This window comes from Syzygium oleosum, unplaced genomic scaffold (assembly GCF_021117445.2).
Source record: "Syzygium oleosum isolate NSW1041296 unplaced genomic scaffold, Sole_v2.1 Sole_v2.41, whole genome shotgun sequence".
Lineage (NCBI taxonomy): Eukaryota > Viridiplantae > Streptophyta > Magnoliopsida > Myrtales > Myrtaceae > Syzygium > Syzygium oleosum.
The window spans coordinates 1,877,104-1,904,543 of record NW_026607525.1 but is presented as its reverse complement, the minus strand read 5'-3'; the positions used below and the strand labels follow the sequence as shown (position 1 = coordinate 1,904,543).

The following is a 27,440-nucleotide window of genomic DNA, read 5'->3' as shown; positions in this document are numbered from 1 at the left end:
CCACAGCATTTTTATTTTTCCGTTAGGACTAAATCAAACTATATTTCCTCGATAGTGCTTCGTGTCATTCTTTTAACATGGTTAGCACTCTGTAAATTTTTTTATTTCATTTTGCATCCTTGTATTCCTTTGTGATAGATTTCAATTTGGCTGCTCTTTATTTTTTTCTTTTTCCCCTTTATCTCGAAATTCCAAATTTCCCTATATCCGATAGACAAAAATATTACCGATGAGACGAGATTTGCTCGCCATAAATAACACATGAAAACCATGGTTGCTACCTCTGCCTAGTGCTCCGAGAAATCCAAGTTTCGGTATATAGAGCGATAAGTGCGAAATGGATGTAACATATACTAAAATGGGTCTTTGCGTCCTCCATGACCAATGACTTTTGCTTCTACTTTTTTTATATATATTTTTATATTTAATTCCTAGATTAGTGCTTGGCATCGTATATTAATCTACTAAACCGGTAAGTTAGTTAGTGCAGAGATCACGAGTCGTTTATATTCCACGTATGATATAACAAGGTATCGGTCGGCTTAATAGATTATTTTGTTAATTCGTCGTGCACGAACAAGTGACCACCGCACAGATTGCTCTTAGGTTGGCATGGATAGTCCGGCACTCGGGCCGTTTTGTCTCGACGAGTGAGAGGTCCCAACATCAAAAAAACATTTTTTTTTTTTTTTTTTTTTTTTTTTTTTAAAAAAAATATTTAATTTTTTTTTTTTTTTATTTTTTTTTTTTTTTTTTTTTTTTATTTTATTTTTTTTTTTTTTTTTATTTTTTTTTTTTTTTTAATTTTTTTTTATTTTTTTTTTTTTTTTTTTTTTTTTTAAAAAACCGCCCCCCCCCCCCCCCCCCCCCAACATGAGAGGGAGAAGGTTTGTTTTTTATTTTTTAAAAAAATTTTTTTTTTTAAAATAAATTTTTTTTTGTTTTTAACAATTTTTTTTTTTTTAAAACTCCCTAGAAGAAAAAAGAAAAAAAATTCCGGCGAAATGAATTTTTTAAAAGAAATGATAGTTTTTATTTTTTACCCTAATGTTAATATAGAAAACGCGGTGTATTATTTTTTTTTTTTTTGTCGTGGCCAACAAGACCACCGCACCCCACCTTTTGGGTTGGGTGGGATGGTCGCCTGGGGGGGGCCTTTTCCCTCTCGAGGGAGGGGGCCCAACACACCTCGTCTTCGTCATTTCCTCGAGGCCGCTTTCAAAAAGTTACAAATTCGTCCGATTCGGAGTTTATTCGATATGGTCGAGATGGAATGATTGCCACATCCGACAAGGGTTAAACGGCAATCGATACATTGGACACTCCAGCAATATGACATGACAGTACGAATGTCAATTGCCGATAATATCCTTGAAGGATTTCTTTTTTGTAATTAGCCATGGATAATTAGATGTCTTTCTCTCTTTTTATTCTTATGCTTTTTTTCTCTATTCTTTCGAGTTCTTGCCGTCCGCCCGACAATGGCATCTAGCTCGTTCTGAAAGTGCGTTGCTTCGGCAAGACATAAAACTTGTCGACAGAAAGACCATATTATATTGAGCCGATTCCCACATAATTAATCACAGTATTGTCAAGCCAAATAATCGATCTTGCTTATTAAACAAGAATTGCACAAGACGAGATGTTCAATCCGACGATTCCGAATCCGACAATGTTTCGAGCATGATATCTTCCACAAACCCAATAGTGTACTTAACGGGAACGACAGGGTACCATGCGCATGTGATTCCGCAAATGATTATTAGTCGTCCTAGATTAATCCGAACGGTTGTCAATTGTTTATGTTTTCACTCTAAATGCAACTCCTTACTCCATCGGAAGCTTTCAGTGCTATGTCCCACTTACAAAACCAGCTCAAGAAGTATAAGAGAATCAGTTCAAAATTCAAATTATCCTCCATAATTTCAACCTTTTCATTGTTATAAATAACTGTCAATTAGTTGAGATTTTCTCCATATTTTTAGTTGTTGCCATCGTTGTACGTGTACTATAAATATCATTGAAATACAACAATGAAAATCATCTTGGAAAATATTCTCTCAATCTCTTTTTTATGGTATCATAGCGTGTCTGCTCCTAAGAGTCTCTCTCATCCCGTGTCTGCTCCTAGCCATGGCTGCCACAAACTCTACTTCTCAAACAATCCTCCCCGAACAATCCTCCCTGAAATTCCTGCACCCACTTCAATCGGACTTATTGTAATCTCCGCTGGTGTGCAGCTTCCCATGAAGCTGACTTCCACCAACTATGCTTCTTGGCAGGCTCAATTCATGTCCTTGCTAGTCGGATATGACCTTAAGGGATTCATCGACGGAACGCGTCCTTACCCATCGGAAGAGATCACCCGCGGCAATCAAATAGTCCCGAATCCCGCCCACTTTCATTGGGTTAGACAAGACCAACTCTTTCTCAACAGGATTTTTGCTTCCACTTTCGAAGCCATCATTCCCCTTATTGCCTCTTGTGCAACATCTCAAAGTGCATGGAACAAACTTGCAACACTTTACGCAAGCAAATCTCGATCCCACGTCATGCATCTCAAGGATCGATTATCAACGGTTAAACGCAACTCTCGTTCTATTTCTGATTTTTTACAGCAACTAAAATTTATTGCAGATGAGTTGGCAATGATTAATTCACCTCTCCATGACGATGACCTTGTCATCCACGCTCTCTGGGGATTAGGACTGGAATACCGTGAAATCGCAGCTGCGATTCGTGCTCGTGAACACACAATCACTTTCGAGGAACTTTACAACAAATTAGTCGCCCATGAAATGTTCCTTCAACATGAAGAAATGGCAGCTGAAGTCCTGCCGGTAACATCCAATTTTAGCACTCGAAACACTCAAGGTTTGAGAACCCCATCCTGACGGAACAGTTTTGGCTGTTCTGGACAGCCTGCTGGAAACTCCAGAAATTCCCTTGGCACCTGCAATTTAGACCGCCGGAGAGATCACAGAAGCAGTGACCCACGGTCTCCACAGCACAATAGCTCCCGGCCCGTTTGTCAATACTGTGATCACATGGGACACTCCTGCAAAAATTGTTTCCGTATTCGACACGCAATTCGTGCTCCGGTTGCAAATGTTACAGCCGGCCCAAGTTCAACCCAAGAAGCGGGTTGGTTGATTGATTCAGGAGCCTCACATCATGTCACAAGTGATCTCGCTAATTTATCTCTGCATAGCGAGTATAAAGGCCCGGATGAGCTAGTCATTGGCGATGGCTTAGGTTTGAGTATCACTCACACTGGTTCTACTACATTAAATTACCTGCATACTTCCTTTCAATTGTATAATGTTTTACACACTCCTCACATAACCAAAAATTTAATTTTAGTTTCACAATTTTGTCGTACTAACCGAGCCTCGATTGAATTCTTTGCCTCTCATTTTTTGGTGAAGGAACTTCGCACAGAGGCAACGCTACTTCAAGGAGAACTTAGAGACGGCGTTTATCGGTGACCGCCATCCTCTTGGTAGCCACATGTCTCACACACGGCTTTGGTTGGTGAGCGGACGCGAGCAACTACGTGGCACGATCGATTAAGTCATCCATCCATCGATATTTTACGTCATACCGTTAAGCATTTTTCATTTCCATTGTCAAATGAGTCTAGTCTAGGAAATAAGTTACCGTGTGATTCTTGTCGTTGCAATAAAAGTTATAAACTACCATTTCATTCTTCAACTTTAGAAGATAGACATCCACTTGACTTATTGTATACGGACGTTTGGGGTTCGGCATCTACTTTATCTACTGATGGTTTCCATTATTATGTTTTTTTTGTTGACCATTTCACTCATTATATTTGGTTTTATCACATCCACAACAAATCCGATGTTGCACCTATTTTTGAACAGTTCAAAACACTTATTGAAAAACAATTTCAACAAAAATATGAATTCTTTATTCCGATGGGGTGGGGAATTCATTAAACTCAAACCATTTTTAGCAAAACATGGAATTTCATACCTAACCACACCTCCATACACCCCACAACATGACGGCACCGCTGAAAGGCGTCACCGGCACATCCTCGAAACCGGATTAATCCTATTGCACAAAGCTGACCTACCTCCCACTTTTTGGACCTACGCCTTACAAACCGCCCCATATCTCATAAATTGCCTACCCACAGATATCCTTAATCTTAAGTCTCCATGTCATCGCCTCTTTGGCAAACTCCCGAACTACTAAAAACTCTGAATTTTCGAATGCCTCTACTACCCGTGGCTTCAGTCATACACAAAAAACAAGCTTTTACCATGCTCCCGCCTATGTATTTTTCTTTATTATTCTTCAACTCAAAGTGCGTACAAGTGTTTTGATCCTACTACCAAAAAAATATTCCTCTCACGTCACGTTATTTTTTATGAAACCGTCTTCCTATACTCCTCTTTGAACCTACCCGAGTCCTCTCCCTCATTTTCAGCCAAAACTCCTATTCTTCAGTCACCCACTGTGCCATGTATTGCTCCTACTCCGAAGACGCCATCAGCCGTGACAAGCGCTCTTCCTAGTAGCCCCACCGACGTGCAAGTTCTGCTAGCCAACTCACCCGATAACTTAGTAAGTGATCTCTCCTCTAACACCGCACACACACACACACCTCTATCTGATGCACGTACCACCAACTCACACCTCAAACCTCACCAAGTAACAACCACCCCCTAACTAGCAGCATCTCCATCGAAACCAACGTCCTACCAACCAGCTCCACACTCTCCCCACTCTTAACCGAACCACCCCCAAACTTGCCAAACACGAATCACTCCAACCGCACCCATAACATGATCACACGCTCTCAAAACAACATTTTCAAGCCTAAACAAATGCATACACTTACCACAAAATATCCCCTCCCTCAAACCTATGAACCAAGTGGACTTACTCAAGCTTTGAGTGATCCCCAATCGCACTCCACTATATCCAAGGAAATCAATGCCTTAATTCGAAATGGAACTTGGGAACTCACCCCAAAGAATTCTTCTATGAATATTGTTGGTTGTAGGTGAGTCTACAGGATCAAGCGCCAAATGGACAGTAGTATTGAGAGATACAAGGCGTGTCTTGTCGCCAAAGGATTTCACCAAAGATCGGAAATTGACTTTAAAGAAACCTTCAGCCCGTTTGTCAAACCTACAACAATCCGCATCATCCTCACTCTGGTACTCACTCAAAATTGGCTACTACGCCAAATGGATGTAAACAACCTGTTTTTGCAAGGAACGCTACAAGATGAAGTGTTCATGGAACAACCTCCTGGTTTCAAGGACCCCACAAAACCCGATCATGTGTGCAAACTCAGAAAATCTATCTACGGGCTCAAACAAACTCCTCGCGCCTGGTACAATGAGTTTAGTGTATTTCTAATAGCCAATTCATTTACTAATTCCAAGGCCGATAGCTCCCTTTTTATCTACTCACACAATGACATAGGCATATTTCTTGGTATATGGTGATGATCTTGTCATTACGGGCAACAACACTCGGTTTCTCAATGATTTCATTATAACATTATTCAAGCGTTTTTCGGTCAAAGATTTGGAGACCTTAGGCTACTTCCTTGGAATCAAAGTACTTCCCACCAAGAATGGTCTTTTGCTCTCGCAACATAAATATATACGGATCTACTCGAAAAGCATAAAATGGCCAAAGCAAAGGATGTTGGGTTTCCAATGGCAACCGATAATACACTTACACTTCATGATAATTCGGGGTAGACATCCACAACTAAATTTTGGAGTCTCATCAGTGTCCTTCAACACCGCCTAATCACTCGACCCGATATTTCGTTCGCTGTCAATAAATTATCTCAGTTCATGCACAAGCCAACATTACATCATTGCCCTATTTCATGGGCTTCACTTGCGGCGAGATACAAAGCCCATTTTACATGCTTATTTCGATGCAAATTGGGCTAGTGATTCAGAAGACAGGACTTCCACATCCAGCTTTATTGTTTATCTTGGCGCCAATCTTATCTCTTGGAGCTCCCGTTGACAGCGGTTCGTTGCCCGATCATCAACAAAAGCCGAATAGAGAGCAATTGCTGCTACCTCATCAGAATTACTTTGGATTCAAAACTTGCTCACGAACTGGGCATACACTCACTTGAAACACTCACGATATACTGTGACAATATTGGGGCCACTTATGTATGTGCCAATCCGGTCTTCCACTATCGCATGAAGCACATTGCAATTGATTACCACTTTGTTGGTGAGCTCGTAAAAGACGGACAATTGAGAGTCTCTTACATTTCCACACATGACCAACTAGCGGACATCTTTACCAAGCCACTATCAAAACAGCGCGTGCAGACACTTTGAATCAAGATTGGTGTTTCCAACGGAAACGTCATCTTGAGGGGGCGTATAAGAGAATCAGTTTAAAATTCCAATTATCCTCCATAATTTCAGCCTTCTCAATGTTATAAGTAGCTGTTAAGTAGTTGAGATTTCTTCGTATTTTTGTTGTTGCCATCCTTGTATATGTACTATAAATATCATTGAAATACACCAATGAAAATCATCCTAGAAAATATTCTCTCAATCTCCTTTTTAAGAAGGAGCTTCATTGAGACATCTGTAGGCAAGACGGATGATGAACATGCATTTGTTTTTCCGAGTGATGAGCCTGAATCATGGGTTGATAATCGCTCGTTGCATAAGGATCGAAGCACGATCTGCTTCTTGCCTGAGTAATTACCAAGCTAAATCATATGTGAGGTTGGCTTAGTGACTAAGAAATGGGCATTTTTGTTTGTATGAGGTATACCGGTTCGTGTTTGGACTACTCCACTCGGGCTTTGTCTCGCGTCTCAATTGATTTAGGAGCCTATTCGAGAAAATCACGAATAATGGGTTTTACTCGAGGCTCATTTCCTTGTCATTGGACATCTAAATAAACACAATGCTCGTCAAAGCAAGGGCAAGGGAATCATCGCTCCGACAAAGTACTCACACATTAACAATTCTACTTACTGGTACATTTACGGCACTTATCGAGAATCGAATGCCAAAAATCTCAATTTTGAAAGCATTGACTTTGTGTAAGTCAGTACTTTGGACGTTCGAGTTTTATCTCGATCAATATACTTAAGGAGCACTCTCAGAGCATTATATAGACCGGTTTTTTCTTTTAACTCAATTAATAGCCACAACACCTGTAATTCAACACAATTTTATCTTTGTGTGGGATAGCAAAAATTTTTGTTAATTCAAAAAATTTTGGGATTTTAAATCTTTGTGCTGGGATGATATATCGGTGACCCGGCGGCCGCCGCCCGGGTCACGCGGCCTCAAGCGGCGGTCGTTGATGTCGGACGACGCCCCCTTTGAGTCGCCGGCGACCGAGATCGGCCGGCGGTGATGGTTGGTGGTTAGCTCTTTTTTTTTATTTTAATATCAGCAAAAGTGTTTTACAAATAATTTTTAAGCATGGTATTAGGCACGAAATTGCTTTCAAATGTGATTTTAAAATACGTGCAAACATTCTTTGCGTTTCGGAAAATCCTTTTAAAAGGTGCTTTGCATTTCTTGCCAAATGCATTTAAAACTGAGATCAAACAGGCCCATAGAGCATACTAATATGTGGACTTCAATTTGCACACTAAAGTCAACCTCAGTAAATGATCCCAACCGTTGGCAATGATTTTTGGTTGTCTTCGTTTTAGCATCGTTTGGCGCCCGCTAATCACTTGCACGCGTGCTTGGCCGCGACATCTTCTCCTGCGTTACATCTATAACGTAATCCACGCAATGACTATACCTTCGAGCAGTTGAAAAGGGCCATTTCCAATCGGTGTCTTCACGTTGTTATCACCACAAACTCCTTACTAATGACCGTAAATGAAAAGTGGGTCTACAAAAATACATCCGATTGAGAATATCACCAAATGACACTTGGAAAAAAAGAAGAAGAGATGTGTATAATGTATATAAATTTCTCATAAAAAATAAGAAATGCTTTATTTTAAGTTACGAAAGAATTTGAAGAGCCTGACTACTACGTACTTTTCAAAAACATTTAAAAGGCAAAAATCGAAAGTTAAAACCCTAGACCCCACCAGACATTTATTAACGTGTTTCAAAATTGGGGTCTCATATCCTCCGAAAGATATCTACGTTGGATCATCATGCAGGGTACTTTTTTCTCGGACGGGTGACTTCATGGAAGATGCATAGTATTTTTAAGACTTGTTCGAGGATTGGGGATTCAGTTATCCACTTTGATACATAGTATTTTTAAGATTTGTTCGAGGATAGGATAGGGGCTTCAGTTATCCACTTTTTATTTATAATGGAAAGTAGGAGTTTTATAAAATTATGAATATTTTTTTTTTTTTTTTCCTTTTTTATAATAAAACAGGAGTGCTAAAAAGACCAACCACAGTATTTCCCGTACTGTGATTGGTCGCTCTTCTTCCTCCCTCTTCTTCGCACGATAAATGGTGGATGCGAGAGGAAGGGTCTGTCGACCCCTTGAACGCGAAGCTCACCGGCTCAGGCACCCGAGACGGTGGTTCTTGCTTTAGCCTGTGACCTGATCGCTCTCCTCGATGAGCTTGACCTCGAGTCCACAGGGTTAGGGACGCGCGGCTGCGAATCATGTACTCCTGGGCAAGCAATGCGACTGTTTCGATTCCATTGTCTAGGTGGTGAAGGACGCCACGGCCCCCATGAGCCTTCGCGTCGAGTGTTAAGCTTTATCGATTTTGCAGGCAATGTACTTGCCTGAGTTTAAAGCTGCCAGAAGCACGCTTTGAGGAAGATTCCCATGAGGATGCTCACCCTGCTCAAGGAAATTCGTAAAGCGCAGAAGGAACAAATTACTCGGGGGCTGAACACAGACCTGTCGCCTAACAGTTGAAGGAGGTACTTTTTCAATCCGATTGAAGATATAGAAGAAACAAAGGGAATTCCAGGCCTTGCCCACACTTTGCTTTTTTGATTATTATCTGGGGACATTCCTTGTAGATGACCTTTGGGTTTGCTTTGAGCTGCAATTTCTTCTTACCGATCGAAAAATTATGGTTGACCTTGACTGCAGATCATTTATTGAAGCAGATTCTCTCACATGGGGTTGAGGTACCTACATCTTTTGAAACGATAGTTATGCATAAAATCTCTATAATTTATTTCTGGATCAGATTCCTCATGGTCATTTTTACTTCAAAACTGGGTGATCTTCCGGAAGTAACGTTGTCCTCTTATTTGTGCCTGTCATATTGCACACTTTGAATATACATGACGAACTGCTTCCCTAGAAGGATGTTATTGCTAAAGTCATCTATGACGACGTAGGTAGTGCTAACTGCCATACTTATGAATGTTGTGTTTCTTTGGTCGGTTATTTTGTCCGTGCCATTGTCCATAGCACGCTAGTCAAGTTTTCTCGCATATTTCTCCTGTACTCTTTTCTCTTCATTCTGAACTGAGCATCCTAAACACATGCCACAGCAAGCCACAAGATGTGGGCTGGTGGTTCACAATCAGCAATGTGTTATGCTCTCTTTTGAATGTGTTTAGAGTATCATTTAGAGCATCACTGTGGTAGTTCTGCTTATTTCCTGTTTTTAGGATGTTTAAAGTGCTCAAGTGTGTGCTGCCTGAAGCTCTGATCATGCAGAAACATATGCCATAAAGTATGCGGCATCAATAATTTGTACGAATCCCGACGGTTGTCGATAAAGTTGGAACAATCGCAAACGAGTTTCGTGTGCTGAAGTTTGAGGTCTTGGCTGGAAGAAGTGATATGGAAACAGAGGTGAAGCAGTATGGAGCGACATTGAAGCTTGATTTCAGTCTGGTGTATTGGAATTCAAGACTGGAGCATGAACTCATAAGACTTGTATCTAATTTCTGACCAGGGGAAACCACACGTGACCTGTTTGCTGGCATTGGCCCTTTTGCGAACCCAGCTGCTCCAAAGGGGTGCATGGTGTATGCAAATGACGTAAACCCAGATAGTGTTAAGAATTTGAAGATCGATGCGCAGTCGAACAAAGTGGACAACCTTGTCCTCACTGTCAACTTGGATTAGAGGAAATTCATTTCTCAAATGATGTATTTGCCCTGAATCCAAAACTAGTTTGGAATCTGATGTTCTTACTGAAGAGTGTGAGATGAGTAGTGAACCGTCAAGGCAGGAAGCAGAGTCAGATGGGAGCCCCAGGTGTAGTATTACTGCAATTTGATTGCTGTCTTTTTGCAATTCGATGGGTTTGGTGTTATTTTCCAATGTATGACATGCAATTAACATGGATGTAGTACCCGATGATAATGCCAGCAAAGGTGATGGTCGGAAAGGTTTATGTGCTGGTATAGTCGCAGCTGCTCCTGCAGCCAAAAGACCATCAGATGCTTCTAAAGAAGGTAACACAACCATCACTGTCAAATATATTTTTGCATTGAATAGATTATATGCTTTTACATATATGTGTTAGTTTGTTTAAGATTTTGTACATGGTGGTGCAGTTTGCTGATTCTTGCATTTTTTAATCAAGATTCAAGATAATTCATTTATCCTGCATATTTTTGTGGTAGGTGCCAAGGCCGAAGATTGTAGTGTACTTGTATCTTGTACAAGAAAAGGAAATAATAATAAGCGAACGAGGGCCACTGCGTTGTCCTATTCTAAGACATGGGAGCATGTAGATCATGTGGTTATGAACCTTCCTGCAGCTGCTCTCACATTTTTGGGTCTCTGTCTCTCTCTGTCTCTGTCTGTCTGTCTGTCTGTCTGTCTCTCTCTCTCTCTCGCGTGTGATGCGGCACATCATGAAATTTTGTTCAAATATGTTATCTCCAATGTCTTCTCCGACGGGAAGAAAACCATGTTTGGTTTGCTTGATTCCTTTGATCTGTGTTGAAGAGACCAGACGAGGTAGAAAGAGTTGCCAGCATCGCATTCTCCGTGGGAGAAGAAGTTCTATTTCATTAGTCTTCTCAAATGTTTCAACACGGATCAGTGATCCGTGTTGGGGTCTGTTGTGCGTGGAACTGTGAAGAAGATGAAGTCGAGAGAGATGTAAAACCGTTCCACTAACTAGTGTTGAGCTTGAAATGCCATTTTGGCTTATTTTACTTCGATTGTATAGCATTTTGTTCTGTGGATCTTTATTATAGTGGTCTGTTGGGTTGGTGCTATAGATGTAATCAATTTTTCTTTTATTGTAAACATATATGACATCGGATTTTGAGGGGATAATTAGGCCATGAAATTTGATGCAAAAATCGAAAAAAGGATTATACTTAGTGTAGATACATGTTGGTACATGAGGTTGCTTGGAGATTTTCTCCATTTCACAAAAAGTATAGAGGCTCATTGTACACCTTCCTTTGATGAATAGAGTTGTGTATCATGACAATAAAAGTCTCTCGTCCGTTATAAATAGCATAGATATAGATAAAACAACGTTTACCGAATGAATGAACAAATCGAAATTGTTGGGATGAGGATTGAAAATTGAAATTTTCCAACCCTTCACTCTCTCAAGTAGAATGTCGCCATTGATCCTTTTATTTTTACCCAAAAATCAAAACCTTTGTCCACTTTTTTCTTTTCTTATGCAAAACCGTTCTTATACTTTTTAAGATGTGTCGCCATTAGTTTTTCCCTTACACTTTTTATTTATTTATTGTTAGGTCGATTTTCATGGAACTTGTGACCAAGGCGGTTAGAGCTTCTTCCGGCTCGTGACCATGCCCGTTTAAACTTGGCCATGGTTGCTAGAGTTTCTTCAACCTTTGGACCATGGCTGTTCAGGTTTTGTCGAGCTCAGCTATGGTGGTTAGAGTCTTTATAAACTCGTGGTGATGGCTGCTCGAGCTCGATCTCGACCATAATCACTTGAGTTTCATCGAACTTGATCATGGCCACTCAAGCTTTGTCAATCTCACGTCCATAAATACCGGAGCTTCTTCCAACTTGTCTATGCCACGAGTCCATGATTGCTCGACCTTCGTCAAGCTCTGTCACGGCGATTGGAGCTTACTCGAGCTTGATGCTATGATCATTCTATCAAAGAGAGAGAAGGGTGATCGACATGGAAAAGCAAAGGAAAAATTCAAGCATCAAGCATCAGCAAATTTCTAAGGGTGTTTAACTTAGTAAATGCCGTTATCAAATCGATTTAGGAACGACCGGTCATAATTTTGGAAGCAAAAGGAAGATTTTTTATTCTCGTACGAAAGTACATGAATCAACGAGTCAACGACACTAGTGACTCAAAATTTAAAACTTTTTTCATATTTCGCACGCCCAGTTTTGTCTTCCCACTTTCTTTGCTCTTTCCTTTCGCAAACAGAGGAGTCTTCCTTTTCACAGAAAAAAAGCTCGCTTTTTGGGGGTCTCTCTCCCTGGTTGCAGAAAGTTCATTGTAGATCTCAAGCCGCTCATTCTCGCGCACTAGGTTCGCAGAAACGGTGATACCAACGGCTTGAGAACCTCCGCAGCAATGGCGATCATAACGGAGGAAGCAGAAGACCACCGTCAACATCAAGAACCGGAACTGAGACCGAAACCAGAACAAGAACGAGAGGTGAGCCGACCCCAGAACCCCGCTACGGCTTCACAATCTTCGCGCACGAACCCGTTCATTTCCTGGTTCTACTTCACTCTGACCGTCTCTCTCGTCACCCTCCTCTTCGTCTCTCTCCCTTCCCTCTCCTCGCAAGACCCCAAATCCTGGTTCCTCGGCCTCCCCGCTGACCTTCGCCAACATTACTCCAAGGGCCGTACCATCAAAGTCCAGATATACCCATTTTCTAGTCCTGTTGAAGTGTTTGCGGTCGAGAACGGGCCTAGCTCTGCCGAGAATGTGTTAATTATTCATGGGTTGGGTGCGAGTTCTTATTCTTTTAGCAGAGTCGTGCAGTCTCTGGGCTCTAAAGATATACGTGCCATTGCAATTGACTTGCCTGGAAATGGGTTATCTGATAAAACTGTTGCCGTTGAAGAAGAAAGAGAAAATGGGGTTTTGGAGAGGTTTTGGGACGTGTTCAGTGAGATTAAGGAAAAGGATCTGTTCTTTGCCTTTGATCAGATTATTGAAACTGGGCAAATGCCTTACCAAGAGACCGAAGTTCTGCGGGTGGTTAGTAGAATGAGTGTTAAGGCACTCGAATTGGGTGCTGAAGAGGTGGGCAAGGTGCTGGGGCAAGTGATTGAGACCATGGGGCTAGCTCCGGTTCATCTGGTTTTGCATGATTTGGCTCTTGCAATGAGTGCCAATTGGATCTTGAATAATGAGGGACTGGTGAGGAGTGTAACCCTTATCGATACTTCAGCAAAAACCGGCATTGCCTTGGTGGTCCTTCGAGGTTCCAGTGCTTCGCGACGGTCTTGGGTGTTCCTTTCTTGCATAAGAGGTTGATCAGGTCATTTTGTGTGAAGGGAATCAGCAGTTCTGATGCCAATGCGCATGGGATTCTGATGAAGGGAAGAGGTGGAAGAAGAGCTATCGCTGAGATCGGGAAGAGGTTGAATCATAGCTTCAATGTTGCAGAATGGGGTAGTTCAGAAAGGTTGATCTCTATGCCGATGCGAGTGCTTTGGTCCAGTGGTTGGTGCAAGGAGTGGAGGGTAAAGGGGCATCGGATTGCCAAAGCACTTCCACGAGCTAAATTCGTTGAACATTCTGGCGGTCGATGGCCTCAGGTCAGGATTCTAGTATCCGATATCATGAAGAAAACTGCTTGCATTTTTTCTATGTTATTGCGTGTGTTATTGGATTAATGCCATTTAATATCACCCAGTTTTATTAAGGTGTGAAGATTTAAACCACAGCTAGAATATATGACAAGATAAAGGAGGCTGCGACATTGAAAATAAATTGCTCAAATGAGCTCTGCTTTGTGTAGCTAAATGTGGCTAGAAGGTGTCGTGGCTGGATATGCAACCTAGAGGGAGGTTATTGAATAGTTAATAGGCAAAACTTGAAAGATTTTGTGAAATTATTGAAATAAAGTTTGATATAAGCAGGAGCAGTCGGTATATGCAAGAGTAAGCTGGTGATAGCAAATGCAGTGTGCTTCTATCAAGTTTAATGGAGTATGATAGCCATAATCAGTTTTTCTCTTCATGATATGTGGCAAGCATTGCCACAGGCTCCAAATTGCAAGCAACTTTATATGCAAGTTCTTTTTTCCTTTGATGTAACTTTGTTATCGAAGTGGCTGGAAGATACTAACTGTGTTGTGCCTAATGGACAGAGCATTGTGAATAGGCTGTAAGAAAGGAAGCACATATGCGGGATGATTGGTGATGGCGTGAATGATGCACCAGCTTTAAAGAAGGCAGACATTGAAATTGATGTAGCTGATGCAACTGATGCTGCCCGAGGCACATACTCACCACACGAGGGTTAAGTGTGATTGTCAGATTTGTCTTAACAAGCAGAGCAATCTTCGAGAGAATGAAAAGCTACACCATTCATGCAGTCTCAATGGCAAGTCCTTGGTACCTTCTTGGCTGTCGTGACTGTTATTTTCTTTCGGGCTGCACATAAAATGAACTTTTTCTTGGTAAGCTTATACGCTAGATCAGAAATATAATTATCAAAGGAGTCCAGGGAGGATGCTTCCTTTCGGACTGCATACGTAAATTACTTGCAGCTTGGCCTTTCTCCTTTGTGATCAAAGTTTTAACTCGATACCTGACTTCACAGGACAAATTTGGAGTGAGGTCAATTAGGACAATCCCCATGAGCTTTTTCTACCTCCAGGTTTGTATTAGGAGCCATACACTCATTTATTATTGGATCTCGCAGCTGGTCATTGAACGCCCAGGTCCCTAGCTTATGTCAGCCTTCATTGTTACATAGCAAAGCTGGTGAGGAATGAAAACGTGATGGTGATGTTGAAGAGTAATAGGTTCATGACTCATTGATGTAAATTATGCTTATCAGATTGCGACTCTCCTGACCGTGTATGCAAATTGGGTTTCGCAAGGATGCATGGCATCGACTAGGATGGTCTAGTGTCATCTGGCTGTGGAGTATTATGTTGTATATTCCTTTAGATATTCTCAAGTTCACAATTCAGTACGCACTGAGATGAGGTTCCGGATTGTGAACTTGAGAATATGTAAGGAATATACGACATAACACTCCACAGCCATATGACACCAGCCCATCCCAGCCCCGATGCCATGCATCCTTGCGAAACCCCAATTTGCATACACGGTCAGGAGAGTCACAATCTGATAAACACAATTTAGATCGATGAGTCATGAACCCGTTACTCTTCAACATCACCATCACGTTTTCATTCCTCACCAGCTGTGTAACGATGAAGACTGACATAAGCTGGAGACATCGGCGTTCAACATATGACGAGATTGAATAACAAAGATGAGTGCCTGCTCCCAATACTCACTTGGAGGTAGACAAATGCTGTAAGCCTGTGGAATTGTTCCTAATTGACCTCACTCCAAATTTGTGCTGTGAAGTCAGGTATGAGTTAAAACTTCGATCACAAAGCAAAAAAAACCAAACTACAAGTAATTTACATATGCAGTCCCGAAAGGAAGCATCCCTTCCCTAGACTCTTTTGATAATTATATTTCTGATTAGCGTATAAGCTTACCGAGAAGAAGTTTGTTTTATGTGCAGCCAAAAGAAAACAACAGTTGTGATAGCGAAGTAGGTTCCAAGGACAACGCCATAGCCAAAATCTCCCTGAACTTCCAGGAGTTAGGCATGGGAGATGGCAATGGCTGTGATAGTTGGGAAGAGTGGACTGGTGTCATTTGGCTGTGGAGTATTATGTCGCATATTCCTTTAGATATTCTCAAGTTAACAATCCGGTACGCACTGAGCGAGAGGGCTTGGGACATTGCAGCACAAGATGAGCTACCTCTTCATTAGGCTTTTCACTTATGAGAAGGAAGTTGGCAAACATGGACTGTTTACACAGAGTTGCATACTGTTTGCGTCTATTGCAGTCTGTTATTTGTATTGTGCTTATCATTGCAAACAATTTCCCTTGCAGATGGCCTTAAGTATGAAGAAAGGGTAAGAAAGAGGAGATGGACAGGCTCAATGCGCAAGGGAGCAACGCGTCCAACGCAGACTCCCGCCACTTGAAACAGGACAACAACACTTACCCTGAGCTGTCCGCAATTGCAGAACAGGCTAGGAAATGTGCTGGGGTTGCAAGGTAGGGACCGGAAGTAACAAATTGCATTCAACATTTTTTATACCAGAAAATCCTGATATCTTTCTGTTTCTGTACTTACCCAGGTTTAAACAGCTTCATACCCTCAAGGGACGTGTTAAATCAGTGGTCAAACTTAAGGGGCTCGACATCGTGACAATTCAACAGCACTACATTATTTGATTGAGGCTGGCAAAGTTTTAGCTGATGACTGAATTTTTTTTTTAAATAGGAATTGGTCATAGAGATGGAAACAGGAACCATATGGATTGTGCTATTTCCATTCTGTTTTTCATTAGATGCCATTGAGGAATAGTAATACATCAAGAAATTGCATCAGGGTGGAACAACTGAGAGAAATATGATGTTCTTTCAGTATGGAGTGCCAATATATTCTTCTCTACTGATCTCCTCGCATTCCGTCACCTTTAGAATATCTATTTTCTCTTGAATCGAGCGCAGATATTCACCTCTCATAGAGGCATCCGTTGGTATAGAGTATACATGAATCGGTATCCGATTGTTTCCTACAGCAGGAGCTACTGATTTTGTAGTGTTTTCTTACATGTGGAGTGCAGCGGTGTATCGAGAAAGTTCAGCTGCTGAGAAGTACTGTGATAAAATTGAAAACAAATCTCTTGGCTTCTTTCACTTGCTCCCTCATGGAGAAGTCATGGGTAGCTTTATCAGCAGCATCACCCGCATTGCATCCCCCAGAGCAGTAATAATTTGGTAGATCCTTTTGTAGTTTAGTATTATTGGTCAATTTCAGAGTAAGCGTCTGTCACACCAGTCCAGTCACCCTGGCCTTTCGAACTGGGAACCACTGGTTCTGGTCCGGTCCGGTCCAATTTTGGGCGGTTCCCGATTCTTTTGCATACCTCTAATTTGAGCTTCTTCAAGCTCGAATGTATGATCAAACAAAGAGAAGGGTAATCGACATGGAGAAACTAAGGAAAAAATTCAAGCATCAATCACCGGCAAATTTCTAAGGGGAGTTATAACTTAGCAAATACCTTTATCAAATCGATTTAGGAACGGCCGGTCATAATTTTTGAAAGCAAAAGCAAGATTTTTTATTCTCCTACGAAAGGAAGTCAAAATTTAAAACTTTTCGCACGCCCAGTCTTGTCTTCCTACTTTCTTTGCTTTCGCAAACAGAGGAGTCTTCCTTTTCATAGAAAAAAACGCTCACTTTTCTGGGGCTCTCTCCCTGCTTGCAGAAAGTTCATTGTAGATCTCAATCCGCTCATTCTCGCGCACTAGGTTCGCAGAAACGGTGATACCAACGGCTTGAGAACCTCCGCAGCAATGGCGATCATAACGGAGGAAGCAGAAGACCACCGTCAACATCAAGAACCGGAACCGAGACCGAAACCAGAACAAGAACGAGAGGTGAGCCGACCCCAGAACCCCACTACGGCTTCACAATCTTCGCGCACGAACCCGTTCATTTTCTGGTTCTACTTCACTCTGGCCGTCTCTCTCGTCACCCTCCTCTTCGTCTCTCTCCCTTCCCTCTCCCCGCAAGACCCCAAATCCTGGTTCCTCGGCCTCCCCGCTGACCTTCGCCAACATTACTCCAAGGGCCGTACCATCAAAGTCCAGATATACCCAGATTCTAGTCCTGTTGAAGTGTTTGCGGTCGAGAACGGGCCTAGCTCTGCCGAGAATGTGTTAATTATTCATGGGTTGGGTGCGAGTTCTTATTCTTTTAGCAGAGTCGTGCAGTCTCTGGGCTCCAAAGATATACGTGCCATTGCAATTGACTTGCCTGGAAATGGGTTCTCTGATAAAACTGTGGCCGTTGAGGAAGAAAGAGAAAATGGGGTTTTGGAGAGGTTTTGGGACGTGTACAGTGAGATTAAGGAAAAGGGTCTGTTCTTTGCCTTTGATCAAATTATTGAAACTGGGCAAATGCCTTATCAAGAGACCGAGGTTCTGCGGGTGGTTAGTAGAATGAGTGTTAAGGCACTCGGATTGGGTGCTGAAGAGGTAAGTAAGGTGCTGGGGCAGGTGATCGATACCATGGGGCTAGCTCCGGTTCATCTGGTTTTGCATGATTCGGCTCTCGCAATGAGTGCCAATTGGATCTTGAATAATGAGGGACTGGTGAGGAGTGTAACCCTTGTCGATACTTCAGCAAAACCAGCATTGCCTTGGTGGTCCTTCGTGGTTCCAGTGCTTGGCGATGCAGTCTTGGGTGTTCCTTTCTTGCATAAGAGGTTGATCAGGTCATACTGTGTGAAGGGAATCAGTAGTTCTGATGCCAATGCGCATGGGATTCTGATGAAGGGAAGAGGTGGAAGAAGAGCTATTGCTGAGATCGGGAAGAGGTTGAATCATAGCTTCAATGTTGCAGAATGGGGTAGTTCAGAAAGGTTGATCTCTATGCCGATGCAAGTGCTTTGGTCCAGTGGCTGGTCCAAGGAGTGGAGGGAAGAGGGGCATCGGATTGCCAAAGCACTTCCACGAGCTAAATTCGTAGAACATTCTGGTGGTCGATGGCCTCAGGTGAGGATTCTAGTATCTGATATCATAAATAAAACTGCTTGCATTTTTTCTATGTTTTTGCATGTGTTATTGGATTAACGCCATTTAATGTCATCCAGTTTTCTTAAGGTGTGAAGATTTAAACCACAGCTAGAATAGATGACAAGATAGAGGCTGTGACATTGAAAATATTGCTGAAATGAGCTCTGCTTTGTGTAGCTAAATGTGGCTAGAAGGTGTTGTGGCTAGATATGCAACCTAGAGGGAGGTTATTGAATAGTTAATGGACGAAACTTGAAAGATATTGTGAAATTATTGAAATAAAGTTTGATGTAAGTAGGAATAGTCAGTATATGCAAGAGTAAGCAGGTGATAGCAAATGCAGTGTGCTTCTATCAAGTTTAATGGAGTATGATAGCCATAATCAGTTTTTCTCTTCATACTCCAGGTTCTGTGAGTGGTGATAGAGCTTTCCTTGTATTTGTTCAACCTGAGATAAGACAACACATGCATTTATCTTATATTTGATAGACCATTTTGTCAATTTCTGTATTTTGGCTACAGAAATACTGAACTATGTGGTACTAAGACCAATTAGTGCCAAGTTCAATTGTGCCATGCAAATGTAATTGGCAATAGAAGAGAGATTGGACATTATGTCTGCCTTAGCATCTATGAGTATTATTATGTGTATGCTAGGTGCAACTTGAGAGGAGAGATTACTAGTTATAGTCAATCAGAAGTTGAATCCAAAATGCAGATTCATTGAATTAATTTATTTCAGAATGCTTATATCAAACACCAACTTTACAAGTACTGAGCACGTAAGTAGCGTGGACTAAATGCCGATTGCGTCCTACATAAGTGTAGAGAAGATTGCTGTTCACATAAGTCTTCACATTGAAATTCTCACACTTTACTGAACATGGTCTGTCTTCTTGCCCCACTGATAAGTCTTCACATTGAAATTCTCACACTTTACTGAACATGATCTGTCTTCTTGCCCTACTGTCTCCTTATTGTGTTCTTTTAACCCTTTTTGGATCATTTGAAGATGCTACCTTGATCAATAACCAACCATGAAAAACATTAAGCGCGCTTCATTTCTCATTTGATTGGTGTAGGAAGATGCTGCGGAAGAATTGGCTGAAATCATTTCAAAGCATGTGTCCTCTTTGCCAAAATTCGTGCGGAAAGTTGAGGATGAGCCTTTACCTGAGCATATCCAGAAGATTTTCAACGAAGCACAAGGTGGTGATCATCACCATCACCATCACCATCATCATGATCATACTCATATGGGTGGACATATGGATCCTTATGGAATGGGTCATGGATGGGGTGGTTGATTAGACATCATTGTGGAACGTTGTAAGTGGTTGTATCGTAGATCCTAGTCAACATAGATGACTCGAATCTTAATCATGGTAGGGTTGCCATGCATCCTCTCACCTAGCATTGTGAAGCATCCTTAGGGCTGCTTGCTGCCTTGCATCGCGTGCTACGACATCATGAACATGGTTGAAACCGAGATGCTATTTTACCTCTCTTTGTTTCCCCTTTTTCTCTTGTTTGTGATTTTTTCAACCCAAAAATGTTAGATCTTTGTAATGTAATGTTTATTCAGCCTTGAATTGATGATGTGAGAGTGGTTAATTTTCTGTCATTTTCAAATTTTTCATGTTGTTCCTGTATGTGACTAAGAAGTTTGTCTGGGTCTGAGGATCACATATAGTGTTCATTTAGTATTTACAAACGGGGTGTGGAAACTAAGGTGAGGCTATTTCCACAGACCCGGGGCATATTTTGATAGCCTGGATAAAAGTTAGGATATGATATATTTTATCCTATGTTACCCGGGGCATATTTGATTGACATGTCCCCACCGAATTTGAGACAAGGCTGGATAAAATCACGAGCCCAAAGGGTAAGATAATTTTTATCCCATCCGGATTAGGAAAGAGATTTTTAAAACGCAGATGGGAAATTGTGCAATTTGTGGTACACCATGGACATCAGGGGTTGTGTTGCGCTGCAAAGGCAATATAGTAGGCGAATCTAGGATTTAGTACCATTTTAGTTTCTAATATGTCGTGTTGGTGGGATTTCGTTCCCCATTTGGTGTTCGTACAATCAAGTCCTAAGACTTTGCTTATGCGGAGAAACTATTTCTATGGTTTTATTGGCGTGTCATCCCGCACAATCAAGGTCCGAGTTTGTCTCTTCAATTAATAGCGTGCTGCGTGCCCTCCTTTATTTCACATATTGAGTACTTGTCAACTTCCGAAGGGATTTTAAATCTCGAGTGCACCGTTCAACCACCCGGCAGAAGAAGCCATGGCCGATGAGGCGACGAACAAAGTAACTTTGCCTTGGTTTTCCAAAGTATAGTTTTTCCGGTTCCTCCATGTCCATGAACAAGAAAAATATGCTGCCATCATTATTCACAGATGCTATAACATTCTCGTACGCATTTCTTTGTTCATCATTCAAAATTTGAGTGGATTGAGCATGCAAAATTGAAAGTTCAGCTACATCGTGTTTGTTGGTATCATGCAAAAACAACTCATTTGGCAAAGGAAGACCATAGTATGAGAGGGAGCTTCCATTTTGCCCCCAACAAATGGTTCTTGAGCTGTTGCTTTGTGGATTGTATTCAATTGGGCAAACACGGGTTTTACATTCAGGTTGCAAAATACTTAGGCTCCGTTTGTTTTGCGGAAAATATGTTTAGGGAAAACATTTTCTTCATTTTCCAGCGTTTGGATCGCTTAAGAAAATTAGTCAATGAAAAATATTTTCCTACCAAATTCGAAAATCATATTCCAAATCAACGGGAGGACAGTTCAGAATCAACCCAAGTAGTGTATTCCATTTGCAACCTCATTCTCAGTAATCAAAGATATACAATTGGTAAAACATGGGCCTAATCAACATGGGCTTACATTCAGACTGCAAAATACAGAGTCTTTCTGCGAGCATAAAAGATACTATGTAAGCAATAAGGTCCAACTGCGGAGCAAGACGGTGTTAGTTTCCTAACAGCATATAAAGAAGTTCATCTTGGCCTCCTAGCGGTCTCAAGATGATGCCCTTGAACATCTCTATTCGAGCACACAAAAATTTGTGTTGGCGGAAATCCAACAAGATTATTGAAATGGAAGAGCAGGCAGTCGCAGCCGCCGTTGCTGTCACCTTCCCACATTTCGCCGGCCACGACCGGGAGTTTAGCGACAAGACAGAGAGAGGAGGCTGAAGTAGCACCCTCTTGGTTATATAGCTTCGAGTTTCGGTCGACCATGATTACTTCTTTGCAAGTAATCCAAAGACCTAGATAAGGAGGCGCAAGATGCATCGTTCTTCTGAAATTTGAGTCGTCTGAAACGCAAGCTTTTTTCATGGCAGATAAAGAAGAAGAAGAAGAAGGAAGGCTACTTTTTCCAAATAAATGCAAACGATGCGTGCGAGCGCGGGTGCGTGTGGCTTTTTCCTTATATTATTGCGGGTGCATGTGTGCACACATGTTTAATCCCAAAAAAAAATGTCTTGCTACTTTCCATCTTTTCACTCATTATTATTGTTTTAAAGTTACAATTTCATAGGTTAATTTATTCAATCTTTCTTCACAAGTACTTCTCACGCTTTGGTGTTCAAAAGAAATCACTTCAGACAGTGAGCACGGACCGGGTGAATTAGGTTTCAAGATATGTTTTGGCCCAGCCACAACAGGTCAGTTCCGTTCAAGCTCATTTGGACTCCTCTTGCTTTGAAGATTGTCACGTATCTCTCCTATTTTGTTCTATTCTTGGTCTCTTTTGTTCACTAATTGAAAAGGGAGATTATGACTAAATTCTGACACATGATACTTCTCCCCTTTCAAACCAAATTGACATAATTCTCGATGAATCGAAAAGCTGTAAATTATATTTTGAAAGACCGAGAAACTTCTAGAGACGTTAGATTTCGACAGAATAGGTATCGTTAAAGATCTCTTGATAAGTACTTGTCCAACTATAATATTAGGACGTATTTTCAAGCTGGTGAGATCACGGATCAAATTCAATTTTGGGTAAAAACTAAAGCAAGGTACTTGCAACATCAGTATTATTCGCGCATGGCGGTGACTCAAAATGTGCTTATAAGACCGTTAGCAATAACATCTCTAATAATAGCTGCAAAACGGCAATTGTCGCCACGAATTATATAGTTTGCTGTAGTAGGTCATGTATATTCATTATATGCGCAACAGATGATTTTATCTATACCAACATGCCTAGTTTTATGTTAAAGTTCATTCTTACTAATCATGACCGCTAGTAATCGCAATCTTACTCTCGATCTCAAGAAAGGAAAAGAAAATACGAAGTACTAATCATAAAAGGGAGCACATAAAGTGAAAAATGGAGAGTTTTGCTTTTTAAATTGTTCGAGGTAAACATTTATTTTCTATAAAGTTTCTATTCCCAGCAACAACTTGCCTGCTACAATGAAATTATGTAGCTCGTTTGTCATTGTTTAGCATAGTGATCTTCAAACCATAGATGTTGAATTGGGTCGAAAGAGCTAGCACGCGTTTACTATATCCAATAATTTCGCAAAGCCGTCTAAAGAACGTGGCGTTATGCTTACCATTGAGGTCGCATTTCGTGTGATTGCCACCTCAACCCCAAGAGGAAGGAAACGAAAATGAACGTCACTAGTTACAAACAAAAAAAAGTGTGAACCGAAAATTGATAGCTTTGTCATTTGAATTGCTCAAAGATAACTTCTTCATGTTTTTCTATCCCCTGCAATAACCTCCTGGACCTCCAAAGCTAATGATGTAGCTTTTTCTAAAAATCGTACGATGGTGAATCATCAAACCATAAACATTGGATCTATCCACCCATTCTCGCATCTTATGTGGAGCAGGTAAGGATTTGCCATCCGATCGAATCCAATGAAGCCATTCAAAGATCGTGGCATGCTTGAGATTACCATCGGGCCTATGACCACTTCCCATCGGTGGACAAACTCCATCGCTTCCAGCTACGCCAACCCCTCCCCAAGCTGTGTGTAGTGAACCATTGCGCAAATATAAGAATAGTTCCTTTGGCCAGTAGCCTATTTTAATCGCTCGAGAGGTCAAAATCAACCACCAATTCCCAGTATTTCGATCCTGATTGAAAATAAATATTGATAATAAGTGCTAATGATGTAAAAAATGCAGAAATTATTAACACTAGTTTATTTCAATAGACGATGTGATATTGCACCATGCTTGGTATTAGGGACAGTGATAATGTATATAACATGGATGCAATGATTGATTATATGCTTATATGGATAACTTTCAGAAGGGTAGAAAGATAGCGCAAATTCTAACTATAAGAACAAAAGTTTTGGTCTCTAATGTATTTTAGCAAAAACCATCATATTATGCACCTTTAAATGATCAAACATACCTGTTCGATGTGGACTACAAGCACAGATTGAGCTCCACCATAAGTAGAAGTAGAATATATTGGATAACCGGGGCTTATTTCCCTATCCACTTGGACGAAACCCGGACATAATGCATCGTAGCACCCGTTGCGATAGCCATCACCTTATGAGGATAATGCTTTAGTCAATAGGATTCAAATCATCTCCAACTTCTAGTTTGGATCATTTAAAAAGTGGTTCGATTAAGAATTAACAATTATCTTCGCAGCTCACCCGTCCAATATGTGAACACCCGAGGAAGATTATCACCATATAACCGTGGAGAAACCTAGGAAATTAAGAGATTTTTCTCTTACATCATTTTTTCATATGTTGAACTTCTTGTATGTAAAATAAATAAAAAACTATGATGTTGACTTACTTTAAAAATCACTTACCATCCAACCGGCTGCAATCATGCTAATATGATCTTGAGGACCAGTTTCAATCCACACATTATGTGTACTAAATTGATCATGAGCAACAGTTAGATTGTAGACCGTCGTACCTCCACCTCCTCCGTATTTGATATTTTCAGTCATGTAGTCTGTTATAGAAACCACCTGCAAATGATAACTTGTAATTTAGACTTCTAGGAAGTGAAAGAAAACTAAGGATCCGTTTGTTTGAACGAAAACTACCTTTGGACAAATGTTTTAAGACTTTTTAGTATTTAGATGACGGAAAACTAATTGATGTGTGGAAAACATTTTCCTTGAACTGAAAACAAGTTTAGATTGTGGGAAAACAATTTTCTCTTATAACAAGAAGGAAATTACTTTTCCTAAACCACCAAACTAATGAAAACAAACCATTTTTCATGAATAATTTCAATAGAAATTATTTTCCTTTATAATGAAGATTTTTTGTTTATAATGAAGCTTTCGGTAAAACAAACACACCCTAAATAATCTCTTAATCACCTATGCCTACCGGTCTTATTTCAATAGATGCATAAATTTTCTTTTTATACACAAATCATGGAAAGAACAGATTTTGAGATCGTCATAACTAGACATTTGACATGTGGTCTCATGAAATTCATATATACATAACTTCATTAAAAGATTCAAAAAAAAATAAAGTCACCGGTGATATGGTATGTGTGTAGATATGCATGTGAGCATGGGATAGAGGGATTGTACATGTTGATTTGAATTAAGAGTAGTTTGCCTCGCAGCCGTGACCGACGGTATCTTGGGCATGGATCTTGCCCTCATCAAATCTTCTTTTGTTACTCGACGAATGGGTACTGTTCCGACAGGGCAAGGTTCTCCCAACCCAAATCTTACTGATTTTGCATTTGGAAAAGTTCTGCGCAAGTGAGTGACATGTAGATTCGGTTCCGTCTACAAGAAGAAAAAGCTGATTATAGAAGTATCAAGTTGACCATTTCATTTAAATGATACGATATCGGTCTGTATATTTATTAGTTGATTTAGGAGAAAATGATGAATTTTTACCTGAACCTTATGATTTTTCAGTAGAGGATGATCGAGTGCCGGTTGTTTGTTTATATCGACACAATCAATTGTGTCTCCCTCTTTAGTCTTGATAAAATCAAACACCGTTAGTTGTTCGTCGAGCAGCAATCGTACTTCAATAATTAACCGAGTAAATTGCAATATCACCATGAAATTTAAATGAGAGTATTGCAGAAAAAAGAATTTGAACAAAAATTACCGTAAAGGTCATGATGGATGGCTTGTTCATGGTTCTAACCTGGCTTTCCAAGTCTAAACCATCCTCTTCGGAAATATAGGCCATCTCACACAGAGAAAGACCGAAGACTAGGAGCAGCAACGGCGTGTGTTCCACATTCAGTTTCATGGTGATAAAAAGAAGCATAAAAGTGAGGCCTTCTAGTGTTTAGCTGCGCTTGGGTATATATTGCTGAGCATGTTCGTACAATGGTAAGGAGGTCGTACGTTTTACTATGGGATCATAAGTTTGAGCAATGCAATTAGATTTGAAAGATGGAAAAAGATAAATGTTTTTTATTCCAACCAAGGTAAAAGACAAATGTTTGAGAAACTGAAGAGTGTCATTGAATAATCCCTGCTTCGCTGTCCTAAAAAAAATTGCATGTTTGCCACTTGTTTCATTCTGTCATGGTCATATCATGCATAATTGTTACCATAGCCAACGTTATTCTGGACCAGCGATTCATACATAAATGTTTTTTATTCCAAACATGGTAAAAGATAAATGATGTTGATTCCAAACATGATAGAAGACAAATGTTTGAGAGACTGAAAACTATTATTAAATAACGCATGTTTGCCATTGTCGCAAAAAATAATGCATGTTTGCCACTTGTCTCATTCTTTCATGGTCATATCAGGCATAATTATTGCCATAGCCAACGTTATTATGACCGATTCATACATATGAACTTTAAAACGACAAGTTTATTTGTTTAAAGAGAGGCAGTTGAGGTATGATCCGAAATAGAGCATCGATATGCTAAAACTTTTCCTCAAAATAATGCATGGTTACCATTAAAAAAAAAAAGAGTGCATGTTAGCCATTTTGTTTTCAAACTCCTTCAATGTTCATCACATGCATAATAGGAACTTCAAAACGACAAGTTTATTTGTTTAAAGAGAGGCGGTTGAGGTATGACCCGAAATAGAGCATCGATATGCTAAAACTTTTCCTTAAAATAATGCATGGTTACCATTAAAAAAAAAAAGAGAGTGCATGTTAGCCATTTTGCTTTCAAACTCCTTCAATGTACATCACATGCATAACTACTTCTGGGCCATCAAGTGAGTCGATCAGGTCGGGTCGATCCGAATTTTGTTTGACCCAAATTAACTCATTTAACCCACCTTGACCCATATATTTGCAATACAAATTTCAAACCCAACCCATATTACTAGAATAATACCTACCTATTTAACTCACTTTAAGCTTTTCATGCGTATATATTATTCAAATAAAAATTTTATATGATATTTAGAAAGTAAATTAATACACTAAAAAAGTTAATAAATAAAGTAAAAAACGTAAAAATTAAAGTAAAATAGTGCCATATATCATTATATTTATGAAATATTATATTCTACCCTTTGTGGAATATTGTATTCTGCTCATGTTGATTAAGCACTTCCAAACAAGGAAAGATATCGACGAAATATTATATCTTATAATTTCAACACTTATCAAGTAAAATAGTGTCGGATGTCATTGTAAATAGGAAGGTACAAAATGGACCGCCGAACCCAGAAACTGCCTAGACCGGGCCGATCCGATCCCCGGGAGTGTCGATCCAATTCTCGATTCCAAGGA

The 27,440-nt window shown here is 40.4% G+C and overlaps 3 protein-coding genes, 2 long non-coding RNA genes and 1 pseudogene across 5 annotated transcripts; 4 read left to right on the top strand and 2 right to left on the bottom strand.

The window, feature by feature from the left end:
* The first annotated feature begins 9,693 nt into the window (after positions 1-9,693).
* On the top strand, positions 9,694-11,254 carry LOC130136044 (tRNA (guanine(37)-N1)-methyltransferase 2-like; annotated as a pseudogene).
* A 1,038-nt stretch (positions 11,255-12,292) lies between these two features.
* LOC130136082 (protein AUXIN RESPONSE 4-like) lies at positions 12,293-13,526 on the top strand. Its single transcript, XM_056306120.1, has one exon. It carries the CDS (start codon positions 12,491-12,493, stop codon positions 13,406-13,408), a length of 918 nt encoding a protein of 305 aa, XP_056162095.1. The 5' UTR covers positions 12,293-12,490; the 3' UTR covers positions 13,409-13,526.
* Positions 13,527-13,534: 8 nt separating this feature from the next.
* On the bottom strand, positions 13,535-14,377 carry LOC130136083 (uncharacterized). Its single transcript, XR_008815149.1, has 2 exons — positions 14,245-14,377; positions 13,535-13,701 (listed from the first exon to the last, which is right to left on the bottom strand). It is a non-coding gene; the product is annotated as an uncharacterized LOC130136083 (long non-coding RNA).
* On the top strand, positions 14,256-16,593 carry LOC130136084 (uncharacterized). Its single transcript, XR_008815150.1, has 2 exons — positions 14,256-16,193; positions 16,277-16,593. It is a non-coding gene; the product is annotated as an uncharacterized LOC130136084 (long non-coding RNA).
* A 726-nt stretch (positions 16,594-17,319) lies between these two features.
* On the top strand, positions 17,320-20,349 carry LOC115668207 (protein AUXIN RESPONSE 4-like). Its single transcript, XM_056306119.1, has 2 exons — positions 17,320-18,704; positions 19,808-20,349. The coding sequence occupies exons 1-2, from the start codon at positions 17,502-17,504 to the stop codon at positions 20,030-20,032; spliced, it is 1,428 nt and encodes a 475-aa protein (XP_056162094.1). The 5' UTR covers positions 17,320-17,501; the 3' UTR covers positions 20,033-20,349.
* A 3,104-nt stretch (positions 20,350-23,453) lies between these two features.
* Positions 23,454-25,976, bottom strand: LOC115666925 (uncharacterized). Its single transcript, XM_056306023.1, has 6 exons — positions 25,830-25,976; positions 24,545-24,709; positions 24,381-24,435; positions 24,128-24,270; positions 23,661-23,841; positions 23,454-23,515 (listed from the first exon to the last, which is right to left on the bottom strand). Exons 1-6 carry the CDS (start codon positions 25,974-25,976, stop codon positions 23,454-23,456), a joined length of 753 nt encoding a protein of 250 aa, XP_056161998.1.
* Positions 25,977-27,440: the final 1,464 nt, after the last annotated feature.